The sequence below is a fragment of the Lepidochelys kempii genome, chromosome 14 (assembly GCF_965140265.1).
Source record: "Lepidochelys kempii isolate rLepKem1 chromosome 14, rLepKem1.hap2, whole genome shotgun sequence".
Taxonomy (NCBI): Eukaryota; Metazoa; Chordata; order Testudines; family Cheloniidae; genus Lepidochelys; species Lepidochelys kempii.
Window position 1 is genome coordinate 38725963 of NC_133269.1, and position 13771 is coordinate 38739733.

General features: G+C 49.2%; 1 protein-coding gene across 1 annotated transcript in view; it reads left to right on the forward strand.

Moving 5' to 3' along the window:
* LOC140898084 (uncharacterized) overlaps nt 1-13771 on the forward strand; it is a 40819-nt gene that overhangs the window by 402 nt on the left and 26646 nt on the right. Inside the window, 5 exon segments of the mRNA XM_073311542.1 lie at nt 1-88; nt 91-122; nt 637-763; nt 1355-1468; nt 1792-3558. Of these exon segments, the coding sequence (XP_073167643.1) occupies nt 1-88; nt 91-122; nt 637-763; nt 1355-1468; nt 1792-3558 (2128 nt within the window).

Here is a 13771-nt window from a genome sequence, read left to right on the forward strand (position 1 = left end):
ACCCCCCCCCCCCTCCCCAATTGACCCTCTCGCCCTGACAGGCTGAGGAATCACATCCACATTTCGCTCCAGATTGACCCAGGAGACAGGGCAGGGAAATGGCTGTGATGGAGCCAGCTCAGGTAGGGCTTTTCAGGGAGCTACTGGGCGGGAGGAGACAGGATGTGATAAACCTGCTGATTTTCTGAGTTGGCCTATTGGGAGGGGGGAAACATTCCCACATTTCTGAACCAGGAAACACCCCCCTTGGCAGGCCTGGGAACATTTTCCAGACTCCCGGTGCTGGAGCCTGAACCCACGAGCGAGGGGCTGCTGTGGAATACGAAGGGAAGCTGTCGGGATTCCTGTCCCTGGCCCCGGCTCAGAGCTCTGCTTCCCGTATCTGCCTGTGGCTGGCAGGTGTGTGGGAAATGAGAAGACGCTGCCCCGCTCCGTGTGCTGCGGGGGACAAGGAGCTCTCACCTCCCCACCCTCTGAACCTTCCTGGCTGCTCTGAACAGGGGGTAGGTGGGATTCTGCTTTTCTGAGCCTCCCAGAGCTTCCAAGATGTTTATTTTTTCTTCTTCCTTTCCCGTATGACCAGTGGGGTTGTGGCTGGGGCAGCAGGTGCTGATTGGGGGACTCTTGTTGTTCCAGATGCCGGTGACCTTCGAGGAGGTGGCTGTGTATTTCACCCAGGGGCAGGGGGCTCTGCTGGACCCCGCTCAGAGAGCCCTCTACAGGGACGTCATGCAGGAGAACTACGAGACGGTGACCTCGCTGGGTAAGGGATCCCTGTCCCCTCGGTTATTAGAAAGTTTCTGGCCTGCATTTCTGACTCTGTTCAGGTTCTTCCCTGGTCAGTTAGATGAGAGGGGAATGGGTTCCATAGTCCATAGCTGCCGTGTGAGAGAGACCTGCATCTCCAAACCCCCTTCAATGGGACCAGAGTGTCAAAACGGACATGCTAAACCCTCCCCACCATTCCAGCTTTCAAGGCCAAGATGCCGTGTATTGTCCTGTGTGTATTGTTTCTCATTTGAACACAGAATCCCTGTTCACCTCCCTCCTTGGGACTAGCTCTAGCCCTGGGGAGGGCTCTGGGCTCTGCAGGGGTAACTCCAGAGCTGGGTGTGCATCAGCAAGGGCCCCAGAGTGCACAGATCCTGCAAACTCCTAGCGAGGGTGTAAAAATTGTCTCCACCTCCCCAGACATCTGCCTCTCCCTGGGGGGCTCAGTGACCATGTTCCCATCCCTTTGGATTCCTTATTCTCCCAGCACAGCAGGGGGACAGGTTCCATTCACGGATTGTCCTTTGTGACACTCCCAATCCTCCATGCAACCTGATCTGGTCTGATTTCACCCCCTGCGCAGGATTTCCCTTTCCCAAACCTGACCTGATTGCCCGGCTGGAACGAGGGGAAGGGCCTTGGGTCCCAGATCTCCAGGCCTGTGATGAAAGAGAGATCCAGAGAGGCACCCGCACAGGTGAGGACTGACAAACCATCGGGCAAATTAAGGAAAAAGTTTTGAATCCCAGAAATGTGGTGTGAGTAAGAGCCCTCAGTTGCTCCTCATCTCAGCCAGAGTAGGGCTGTAGTCAGTAGATATTGCTCATGTCTTTCCACCCATCCTGTTAGCTGCAGGAGTTTCCTTCCCAACTTTCCTTCTGCGTGAGTGTTTGGGTGGGAAGTAGAGACAGAATCCAGTTGCTGATTCTTTGCAACTTGAGTGTGTTGGGTTTTCCCTCGGTGCCATTCCTCTTTCTCCCCAGCACAATGACTCCTGTCTGGATTGTCTCTCTCTCCCAGCAGGTGATGTGACAATGAGTGAGAAGGAGGAAGGGAATCATCATGAGGAAGTCCCTGGGAAAGTGGAACCACAGGGGACCTTTGTGGGAAGAGCTGAAGGGAATTTTTCCCAGTGCTGGGAACAGGGAGAAGCCTGGGGAAATTGGCACAGGTCAGAGAGGCTGTTGGGATACCACTCAAAGAAGAAAGTGGATGAATCTATTAAATGTGGGGGAGGAGACAAGGATCCCACAGCCCAGCAGACAAATCCCAAGGAAGAGAAACCCTACCACTGTCTCCAGTGTGGAAAAGGATTCATTCTGAGATTACACCTTGTGATACATCAGACAATCCATACTGGACAGAAACCCCTTCAATGCTTGGACTGTGGGGAAAGCTTCAATAACTGCTCAGATCTTAATAACCATGGGAGAAGCCACACGGTTGAGAATCCCTATCAATGCCTCGAGTGCAGGAAACATTTCAGTGGGGAGTCAGCAGTAATTATGCATCAGAGAATCCACACAGGAGGGAAACCCCATACGTGCTTGGACTGTGGGAAAGATTTCACACGGAGATCAGGCCTTACTACACATCAGGCAATCCACACCGGAGAGAGACCCCATAAGTGCTTGGACTGTGGAAAAAGTTTCACATGGAGATCAGGCCTTGTTACACATCAGGCAGTCCACACCGGAGAGAGGCCCCACAAGTGCTTGGACTGTGGGAAAAGTTTCATGCAGAAATCACACCTTATTAGACATCAGACAGTCCACACAGGAGAGAGAGCATATAAATGCTTGGTGTGTGGGAAAAGCTTCAGTAACAGCACAAACCTTACTAACCATCGGAGAATCCACAGAGGAGAGAGACCCTATAAATGCCTCTACTGCGGGAATGGTTTCCGTTGGAAGTCAGCCCTTATAATACATCAGAGAATCCACACAGGAGAGAGACCCCATAAGTGCTTGGACTGTGAGAAAAGTTTCACACAGAGATCAGCACTTGTTACACATCAGACAGTCCACACAGGAGAGGGACGCTATACATGCTTGGAGTGTGGGAAAAGTTTCCTTTGGAAGTCAGGCCTTATAACACATCAGAGAATCCACACAGGAGAGAGATCCCATAAGTGCTTGGACTGTGGGAAAAATTTCATACAGAGATCATCCCTTACAAGGCATCAGAGAATACACCGAGGAGACAGACCCTATAAATGCCTCGAGTGTGGGAACTCCTTCAGTTGGAAGTCCGATCTTATCACACATCAGAGAATCCACACAGGAGAGAGACCCCATAAGTGCTTGGATTGTGGGAAAAACTTTAGGTGCAGCTCACAACTCACTCAACATCAGAGAACCCACACGGGAGAAAGACCCTATAAATGCCTTGAGTGTGGGAAAAGTTTCATTGGGAGTTCTCATCTTGTTGCACATCACAGAATTCACACTGGAGACAAACCTCAGAAATGCCTCAACTGTGGGAAATGTTTCAGGTGGAAGTCTGCCCTTATAACACATCAGAGGATCCACACAGGAGAAAGACCTCATAAGTGCTTGGACTGTGGGAAAAGTTTCACAAACAGATCAGCCCTTGTTTTACATCAGAGAATCCACACAGGAGAGAGACCCCATAAGTGCTTGGACTGTGGGAAAAGTTTCACACAAAGATCATGCCTGATAACACATCAGGTAACCCACACGGGAGAAAGACCCCATAAGTGCTTAGACTGTGGAAAAAGTTTCACACAGAGATCAAACCTCATTAAACATGGGAGAATCCACAAAGGTGTGAGATTCAATCTGAGCTCACACATTAGTGATCCACACAAAAGAGAGAGCTTGAATGTGAGGGATGGTTCATTTGGTGCTGCCGGAGTATCAGGCACCCGCAAATCTACATAGGGAAGAAACCTCTGAGATGTTCTCAGTGTGGAAAATGCTCCAAGTGGAGCTAAGACAATGTTGGACATGAGAGACTCCTGCACACAGCACGGAAATTTTCTCAGGGCTCTGACTAAGCCATAGTAATCAATTTCCTCATTCCCAGACACATCAGGGGCATTTGGCTCCCAAGGACCCAGCTGCCCATCACTGGAGTGGGGATCCAGCAGCAGCTGATCATCAGCTAGTCAGTGACCCTCTGGCTCTGCTTGGTCTAAGCAAACCCCAGGAAGAGAGGGAGAAGCCCCGATCAGCCCCTTCTCCCTGCTACAGCCCTGGCTGCTGAGCTGATGGGCCATGGGGGAAAGGAAAGAGAGAAACTCCTCCAGCTGCTCCGTCTGCCTGGCTGAAGTTCCCACCTCTCCCTTCCCCTCCCAGCCGGGATCCCCCTGCCATGGAGATGAGGAGAAGGACACTTGGGCCAGACCCCACCTTCACTCTACACACCCTTCCCCACACCCCATCTTCCACCACCCCTTGGGCTGGGCTCCCCCACTTACCTGGAACTGTCTCCTGCAGGGGTAGTGTCCCTGGGGCTGGTTATTCCTCCCCTCCCTGAATCCCCCAGGGCACTGGGCTCTGGGGGATCAAATATTGAGGGACCAGGCTGACGGGTTCTGGGGAGGACACTGAGGATTGAATGGTTGGGGCTGGGGGAGCTGGGAAGCAGGGGGAGCTGGGTGCTGGGGCTATCGAGTGTTTGGGGATCATGGGATAAGAGGCGAGGGAGAGCACAGGGGTAGCGAGGTGCTTCCTCTCCTCACTCACCCCCTCTGCCCCTTCTCCCTGCCCCCGCTGCATTCAGACAGCACCACTGGGAGGGGCTGATTTCCACAGGGCCCTTTGTGGGAGGCCTGGAGTTCCCACCTCTGCCTTCGCAGCATCAGCCTCTGAACGTCTGTCTATGGTAGGAAAATTGTTGGAATTACCTAGCACGTCTCCCCTGACTCTCCAACACTCTTTCTAGTCACACTGACCCTGAGTATATTATCTATTCTGATCCTCGCCATGAGCAGAGTGATTGTTAGTCCCTGAGTTCCCACTTTGGGGCCGGATTGTCCCATTCCCAGCCAGTCTCACATTACTCCAGGCCGTGCTGAAAAGCATTGAGTGTTTGTATATTTTTCTCCCTTAGGGAGCAGAACTAAACAGATGCTAAAAAAGTGGGGGCAGGGATAGCAAAATATCGTGTTTTAGCTTCTGTGCTATTCCAGGGCAATAGGGTGAGTCCAAGGGTTTCTCTCCTTCCCCCATCACTGTCATGTTCCACTCTCGACACAGCAGCTTCTGTTCCAGCAATGGAGAGTTTTATCCTGTCCCCGTTCTACCCCTCTGCCTCCTAAGGTATCATTTACCACCGCGTCCCTGGCTCTAGATGCTTAAAAATCAGTTTTGATTTCTATGATCCTCCGTGAGACTTCGGAGGGCTGGAGAAGAAAGTGTCACAGACCTCCGAGGGAGGGGAAAGGAGGAATCCCAAAGAACCTCAAAGCACAGTTTGACCTTTCTGATCTGTTTCCATCTATTGGTGAAATTGCTTCCAGACTTTTCTGAGCTAGTCCAGACCATTTGTAGATGGGAAGCTTTTTTGCCTTTGTTTTCTTTTCTTTCTTTTATTATGATGATGCTAAAACTTTTGTAGCTAATACAACCAAATTATTAGGCAAGAAGTGAAGTTGGTTTAGCCATTTCAGAAGAAAATGGCTATATTTATTTTCCTGATTTTGAGTCTTCAGATTCTCTGAGATTTCACTTTATGAATGTAAAAGTGTTTTATAGCCCACCCTGGAGTGTGGGTTTTTCTCTATTCCAGAAGGCTTTTGGTCACAGACTTTGATATTAGTTTAGTTTGGATGTAGCTCAGATTTATTGAGGACTTAATGAGACAAATAATCATTTGCCAGAATAGTCCTTTTTTATTTTATTTTAACCGTATTCTACCCTTTGTGATGTGAACTTTGTTTTATTTGAACAATGGCAAAGGTCTGTGTGTCTCAGCACATACACTGAGGGTGCCATCTCGCGTCACGTCCGAGAGGCAGAGATGGAAACGGGGAATGAAATCGCTGCCTGACCCCTGCAGTGACGTGACTTAGGGCCCAGCCACCCTTCAGAGGCTGCTGCGGCGGAACTGCACTGATGCAGCTTTTGCTCTTCGAGGGGGATGCTACGTGGACCAAGGAGAGGGGTTCTCCCATCGGTGTAGGTCACCCACCTCCCCAAGAGGGGGCAGCTACGTCGATGGGAGAAGTCCTCCTGTTGCCATAGTGCTGTCTACACCAGAAGTTAGGTTGGTCCAGCTGCGTCGCTTGGGGGTGTGGAGTTTCACAACTGACGTAGGTTGCGAGTGCAGATCAAGCCACAGCATCAGGAGGAGAAGAGGGTGGGAGGTGAGAACAGAGCTGGGAAATGGCTGGGTTTGCTCTTCAGAGCCAGACGGCTAAGACTGAGAACTGTGAACTCGCTGCACCAGAGCCAGAGAGACACTAGACCTGACCTATGAGTGTTGTGTGAAGCTTCCCCTGCAATCTAAAGGACCATGAACGAAACCGCAAAAATGATTGGGGGAGGGGGCAGCGTCCCCCTATTGCTGAGGTGCTGAGGTTCTGCACAGGCAAGAAGGGAGCCAGGGATGTCAACAGACCTGGGCAGCCTTGAAACCAGGCCAACCCCTAGCATTGAGGCCAGAGGGAAATGAGGAGCCCTAGAGCCCTGCTAGTCACCACCTCCCCATCTGCCGCGGTGTCCTGTGTGGGGACGAGAGAAACTGTCTCTGCCCCACTCACCCCACACTCATCCCTCCTTTCTGAGATCTTTGGATTTCCTGCTCTCAGAGTGTTTCCTTTTGTGATGGGGTCCCAGTGTCTCTCGTGGCTTCTCACCACTTTTCTATCATTTATAGGTGTGGCTCTGTTTTTGGTTCTTGTGAGAGTTGGGCGTGGCACTGTGCTGGGATGGAACCGAAAAGTACCCCCCTGAGCTGGGCTGGGGGTGGGGAATGGAGTCTGTCTTTGTTCGTCCTTTGGAATAATAAAGTAGCATTTAGTTTCTCCCACTGCCAGTCTCCTTCGTTTTGCATTAAATACCCACCAGATTCAGAGTGGAAGTTAAAAGTGAAAGCAATGCAGATGTGGTCTGGGATGGGAATGCTCAGTGAGGTCACCCAGCCAGCCTCATGCCTGCCTTGTTGCAGACTCTGTCTAACTTCCCATAGAGATAAAACTGTCTGCAATCTGGTGCCTCTCTCCCTGACCCCAGTACAAATGAGGAAGAGTTTGACTGGGTTTCTGGGGTCATTATCTTCTCCCTCACCCTGGTGTAAACCAGAAGTAATCCCACTGGAACCCTTTGAACTGTCTACACCAGTGTGAAGTTGTTGTGAGAGGAAAACCAGACCATGGGCCTTTAAGTGTGTTAGCAGGAACAATACTCACACATAGAGAGTGGTATTGTCACTCCAACACTTCAAATATCATGAGTCAGACCCCCCAAAATCGTGATATTGGCTGAAAAATCATGCCATTCTTCCATAAGACGAAATCACAATTTCTTTTGAAGCCCACCTGTTTTTTGATCTCCTCCTGCCTACTCCCAGTGTAGTGTGACTAGCACGGCACTGCCCACCCGTGCATATTTATGGAAAGGAAGTGGATTTGGGCTCCTGCTGCAGGAGTTCCCACAATAATGCAAAGATCTTTACGCAATTATGGAGCAAGGCCTGCAGGTGCCACTTCCTATCTCTTGCCCGCCCAGGCCATGGCAGTAACCTGTTCCCATAGCTGCTAAAGTTTGTACAGCTCCATGCAGGACATTTAGCACCCTTGTGAAAGTCACTAGTTTCCCCTAAATGGTCCCTGGCCACCAGTTGTGAGAGGGACAAGCACAGGAGGAACATTGAAGACTCACGGATGAGGAAGCTTTTCTCCCCCTCAAAAAGTCGAGGCATGCCCCATATCTTTTGTGGCCCTTCTAATGCCTCCGATCCTGTCCTGCCGATCTCCGGCAGGAAGCCCTGACTCAGGAGTGGGGGATGCAGAGGAAGATGATGGAATCTTCACTCTGCCTTGCTCCTGGTCCGGAGCAGTAGCAGTGCCTGGAGCAGCCCTACCATCTGCCCCGTTCTATCTCAGACACATGGAAATAAATTGGTTCGTCTCTAAGGTGCCCCAAGTACTCCTTTTCTTCTTGAAAGCAATGGGGCCATTAGCAGTGCAGTAGTACAATGAAACGTGTAAGATTTTGCAGGATTGGGAATTTAGTTTGCTTGGCTTGGGGGTTTCTCTCTACTGATATTCGGTCTGTTCCTCACACCACAACTTTCCCCAGTTTCCTTCTTCTCTGACTGCAAAGTAAGTGTTCCTATGGATACCAAGATTATTTTTAATACGGTAGCAGCTAGAAGCTGCACCCAAGACCGAAGCTCTGTTGTGCTCAGCATGGTAGTCTATATACAGAGCATGAGAGACGGCGCCTAAGGGACAGAGCTTCTTGTCTAAATACACAAAACAGACAAAGTCACGATTCTGTAGGTACTGGGAGCGTCTCCATGATTAAAGCTGGGTGCTTAAAGTAGGTTTTCAACTTCCCACATGTAAGAGAAATACATAAAGCATGGGGCCATGTTCCCAGCTGGTGTAAATCAGCCTAGATCCAACAAAGTCAACACAGCTTTGCTAGGTGACAGCCAGTGAGATTCTGGCCATTGTTTCTGCCCTGGAATCACAGTGTGATTAAGTGATTAGCTCCATTGTTGTAGCTGGAAATAGCTATTCTCTGTGATTTAGCTTCTCCAGGTTTGTGCTCTCTGGCAGCCAGATGCTGCATCCTTGCCCTTTGAACTGGGATCGCCCCCAAAATAAAGTCACACAGTCCTGTGTCTCCAGCTTTTTCCCTTTAGATCCCACCTTTTAGGCCATGTGCATGCTGAGAGAAAAGAGGGTTTTTTTAACTAAGGGTCCCCAAACATGAGAAACAGATCTTGTACAAGCCTGCTGGAGACAAGGTAAGTCACAGCTTCACCTTGTTGTACCTGATCGAGATGCACCCCACCCCATAGTGTTCCTCTCTACCAGTTACACTGAGGTGAAACTACCATTTGCATTGTCTACACCAGGGTTGGTCAATAGGCGGGCCAGGGGACAAATCTGGATCTCCAGACACTTTTGAACAGACTGCAAAATCTTTTATTATCATTATTGTTATTATTGTTGTATTGTTTTCTCAGGAATGTGGACCTTGAATATACCCTGACCAAGAAATTAGGACCCTGACCAAAAAAAAAAAAAAAATTGTCCCTGATCTACAGTATGAGTTTACAATAAGAGAAAGAGAATCAACATCCTAGTGCAGACAAATCCTCAGAGACCGTCTCTTGGAGCAGGCTTCGCCCTTTAACACCTCCATGGCCACCTCAGTTAATGCTGATGGGCAGGAGAAATGCAAAATATTTCATATGTCTTTACCCAGCTTTGAATACATTTCAATCCACACGGGAACCAAGCTAAAGAGTCAGCACTCTATGGCACGCAGCTGAGGAATTCCTGATTTATGTGGCTACAGCCAGCACAAGAGACAGAGCACAGGCTAGCCAGTGACATGTCAGAGTAAAACCCCAGCTCTCATCAGAGGGACATGCCGGCCTATTCCCCATTGTTGTTGTGTCCTGCTGAACATCTAAGTTCCTAACTCCCCTCCCCAGGGAGAAGCAGAATTATGGTCACACCCTGGGTGATGACCAGGTGCAGCTTGTGTGCTGGTAACAAGCTGTGGCCTGTTTGCTCTTGGTTGATTCTCACTTGAGCTCATCAGTATTTTCTCCTGTCATCACCCTGAAAGTGAAAAGGTCTATAACTCTCTAATCACACCCGCAGCAGGTTGGATCATATTAAAGAAGTTCTGTATTAAAATCACAAATGAGTTTGATTCCCCATAGTTTAAAATCCAGGGTATTACTAATTAAGAGGTCTCTTGGTTTTTGGTACTGTATCTCTCCCTCTACGTGTGAAACTTGCAAGCTGCTAATTGCGTTAGTACATTCTAAGACAGTCTGTTCTCAAAGCAATTCACACAGAGAGAGACTCAAAGCAATACTCTGTAACAACAGAAACAGCACCCAGAGACTCCCCGCCCTTTTATTGTATTAACAATTGTGATTAAAATAGAGATAGAGGATGTATGTGGATGGATGCTTGGTGTGGATAATAACTGAATGATCAGGGAGGTGCCAGCCTAAGAATGCAGTGTCCATTGGCTGAAGAAGGCGTCAAGTGGAAATAACCAGAGGACCCCCGGAGGGCAGACTGGAATTCACCCAACAGCCTCAAGAATGGGAGAACCAAAGAACAAGATAACATCTGGCAGTATGGAGCCGTCAGGAAATGTGACATCTGCTGATTGATTCAGCAACAGCATGATGAAGCAATTCCCATAGACTGGCATAGGAAGAAATTCCTATAAAAATGGACTCTAGAAAGTGAGAATTTTGGGGGTCTGATTCTGCAAACCAACTTCCAGGAGCATCAGATGAGCATCTGACAAGGCCCTGCTCCCTCCTCATGTCCAGGCCACCTGGCCAGTGGCTTGGCATGAGCAACTCTAAGGCTTTTAACCATGATAACAACCTTGCAGAACCTGTGTGTGTGTTTGTATGAATGAATGTGTGAATAAATATGAGACCGAATGGAATGTTATAGCTATAACTAACTGCTTACTATGATTCTTTCTGTATTCACAATAAATGTGGTATTTTGCCTTTTCCCCTTTAATAAGATCCTGCTGGTTTTTATTTTATTAGTATAACAAGAACCCCTGAATTCATGCCCTGCACACTAGGTAATAATATTTGCACCAACATGCCTTCAAGGGTGTCAGCGAAAAGCTCAAACAACGAGGAGTCCTTGTGGCACCTTGGAGACTAACAAATTGATTTGGGCATAAGCTTTCCTGCGCTAGAACTCACTTCATCAGATGCATGGAGTGGAAAATATAGGAAAAGGTATATATGTACTTGTGGGGTTGGGGGTTTAAATTGCGACAGACACAAAGAAGGGGGCCCGATTAAATGAATTTGAGAACCGCTGCTGTACACTATTATGGTCACCACTTTTATAAAATGAAGATAAAACTTCTACAAAGTATGCCTTGTGAGGTATCATATGAAAAGTCATTGTCTGCTGAACATTATTGTTCAATTAAAATGTATGTATTAACATTGGGTATGGAGTTATGAGATTTTGCTACATGTTTGTTACTGAAACATGCTGTAAAGCTGAAAAACGCCCTCAGAGCCAGGTGCTCTGTAAATGTGAAAGACTAGCTCCTCAGAGCCAGGTGCTAAGTGTCCATTGATTGCTTAGCCGGCCATTCACCAGCAGTTGAGTTGTGAATAAGAAATGTACTGGTTTCAGAATGGTAGCCGTGTTAGTCTGTATCAGCAAAAAAGAACGAGGAGTCCTTGTGGCACCTCAGAGAGTAACAAATTTATTTGGGCATAAGCTTTCATGGGCTAAAACCCACTTCATTGGATGCATGCAGTGGAAAATACAGTAGGAAGATAGATAGATAGATTAGATATACAGAGAACATGAAAAAAATGGGTGTTGCCATACCAACGCTAAGGAGACTAATTGATTAAGGTGGGCTATTATCAGCAGGAGAAAAAAAGCTTTTGCAGTGCTAATCAGGATGGCCCATTTCCAACAGTTGACAAGAAGGTGTGAGTAACAATAGGGGAAAAATTAGCATGGCGAAATAGTTTTTAGTTTGCCTAATGACTCGTCCACTCCCAGTCTTAATTCAAGCCTAATTTAATGGTGTCCAGTTTGCAAATTAATTCCAGTTCTGCAGTTTCTCATTGGAGTCTGTTTTTGTAGTTTTTTGTGGAAAAATTTGCAAAAAGAAAAGGAGTGCTTGTGGCACCTTAGAGACTAACCAATTTATTTGAGCATAAGCTTTCGTGAGCTACAGCTGTGAGCTGTATGCTCAAATAAATTGGTTAGTCTCTAAGGTGCCACAAGGACTCCTTTTCTTTTTGCGAATACAGACTAACACGGCTGTTACTCTGAAACCTGTGGAAAAATTGTGACTTTTAGGTCTGTGATTGAGTGTCCAGGGAGATTGAAGTGTTCTCCGACTGGTTTTTGAATGTTATAATTCTTGACATCTGATTTGTGTCTATTTATTCTTTTGCATAGAGACTGTCCGGTTTGGCCAATGTACATGGTAGAGGGGCATTGCTGGCACATGATGGCATATATCATATTGGTAGATATGCAGGTAAACAAGCCCCTGGCGGTGTGTCTGACATCATTAGGTGCTGTGATGGTGTCCCTTGAATAGATATGTGGACAGAGTTGGCAATGGGCTTTGTTGCAAGGATAGATTCCTGAGTTAGTGTTTTTGTTGTGTGGTGTGTGGTTGCTGGTGAGTATTTGCTTCAAGTTGGGGGGTTGTCTGTTAGCAAGGACTGGCCTGTCTCCCAAGATCTGTGAGAGTGAGGGATCGTCCTTCAGGGTAGGTTGTAGATCCTTGATGATGCTCTGGAGAGGTTTTAGTTGGGGGCTGAAGATGACGGCTTGTGGTGTTCTGTTACTTTCTTTGTTGGGCCTGTCCTGTAGTAGGAGACTTCTGGGTACTCTTCTGGCTCTGTCAATCTGTTTCTTCACTTCAGTAGGTGGGTACTGCAGTTTTTTCACCTGAAAAATGGTTGGAAGCTCACGTGTGCCACAGACAGATTGTCGCCTGCCCGCCAGCTGGGGGTTAACCTTGAAGACGAGAGTGGTATAAAAACAAGGGAGAGTGGCTTCCATTTTTACCTCTCCTTCTAAAATCTACCTTTCTCTCGTTAGTAAACTTGTTTTATTGTTTTATCCAAACCAGTGTGTTTTCATCAAAGTGTTTGGGGAATTTCACTTCAGATAACAAGGCTGTTGCCTGACCAGCATCCTTTGTGGGGAGGACAAAGGAATTAAAGAGCTTGGACAGCACAATGCACAGACTGGGCAGTACAAGACTCACATTTCTGGGGTGCAAGGCTGGGACTAGTGAAATTGGTTTATGTTGCTCTGTAGTTTACTTCATGAGTGGCTGGCTAGTGGCACTCAGTCCTGTATAGCTGGGAGTGACTTTGAAGGCTGGTGGCTGTGTGGGAGAAGAGCCTGGAGGGGTTTGTTGTTGGAAGGGGGAAGCAGTGTGAAAGATGCCCTGGGATGGAGAACTAAGCAGTTCAACAGACTGTACCCTGGGGTATGTCTCCCACCCACTGTCTCCTGGGGCCCAGCATGGCACCATTGGGCTCTCATCATCCTGCTGCTGAAAGACGACCTGAGCAGGGCTAACCAGAGAGGGGGAACCAGCCAACATCCTCTATTCCACAAGCTTGGGCTAAATCCTGAACCACCCCTGGCATGTGACTTGGGGTTGTGCTGTCACCCTTCCCCTCACGCATCATTTTCCTTCCCCACCTTAGTTCTGCTCTCTCCTCTCTCTCCCTTCGCCTTGTGTCTCCTACAAGTCTGGCTCAGCCCGTCCCGACAACGCCACCTCTTCTTCAGCCCTGCTTGTAGCCTGTGACCAGAAACGCCGCAGCGCGGTGGGTTGATCGCTAGGACCCGGGAGCGGCTGGGGGGCGGCTCTGGGGGGAGGATCGCGGGGCTCAGGCCCGGCCGCAGGAAGTGACTCGCAGCCGCTGCGGGGACTCTGGCTCCCGGCGAGATCCCCGCGCCCCGGCGGCTGGTGCTGGGAGCCCGGAGCCCGGGCTGCAGCCGGGAGAGGGGAACCTCCAGCCGGGCCCTGCCCGCTGCTCCCCGGGAGCCTCTCCCAGGGCAGAGCCCCCAGCCCGGCCAGGGCCCCTTCCCGGCCCGGCCCCTGCCCCGGGGGGCCCCGCTCGGAGGGAAGGTAAGAGAGACCCGCCCCCCCCCGGCACCCCCGGGCTGCAGGGGGCAGAGGATAAAGAGATGCAGGGGGACTTGTGGGCAGGAGGGGAGGAGGCGGGTGATGGGGATGCAGGCGGGCAGGATGGGATGGGGGAGGGACAGGGATGATGGGGCGATGCAGGGGGA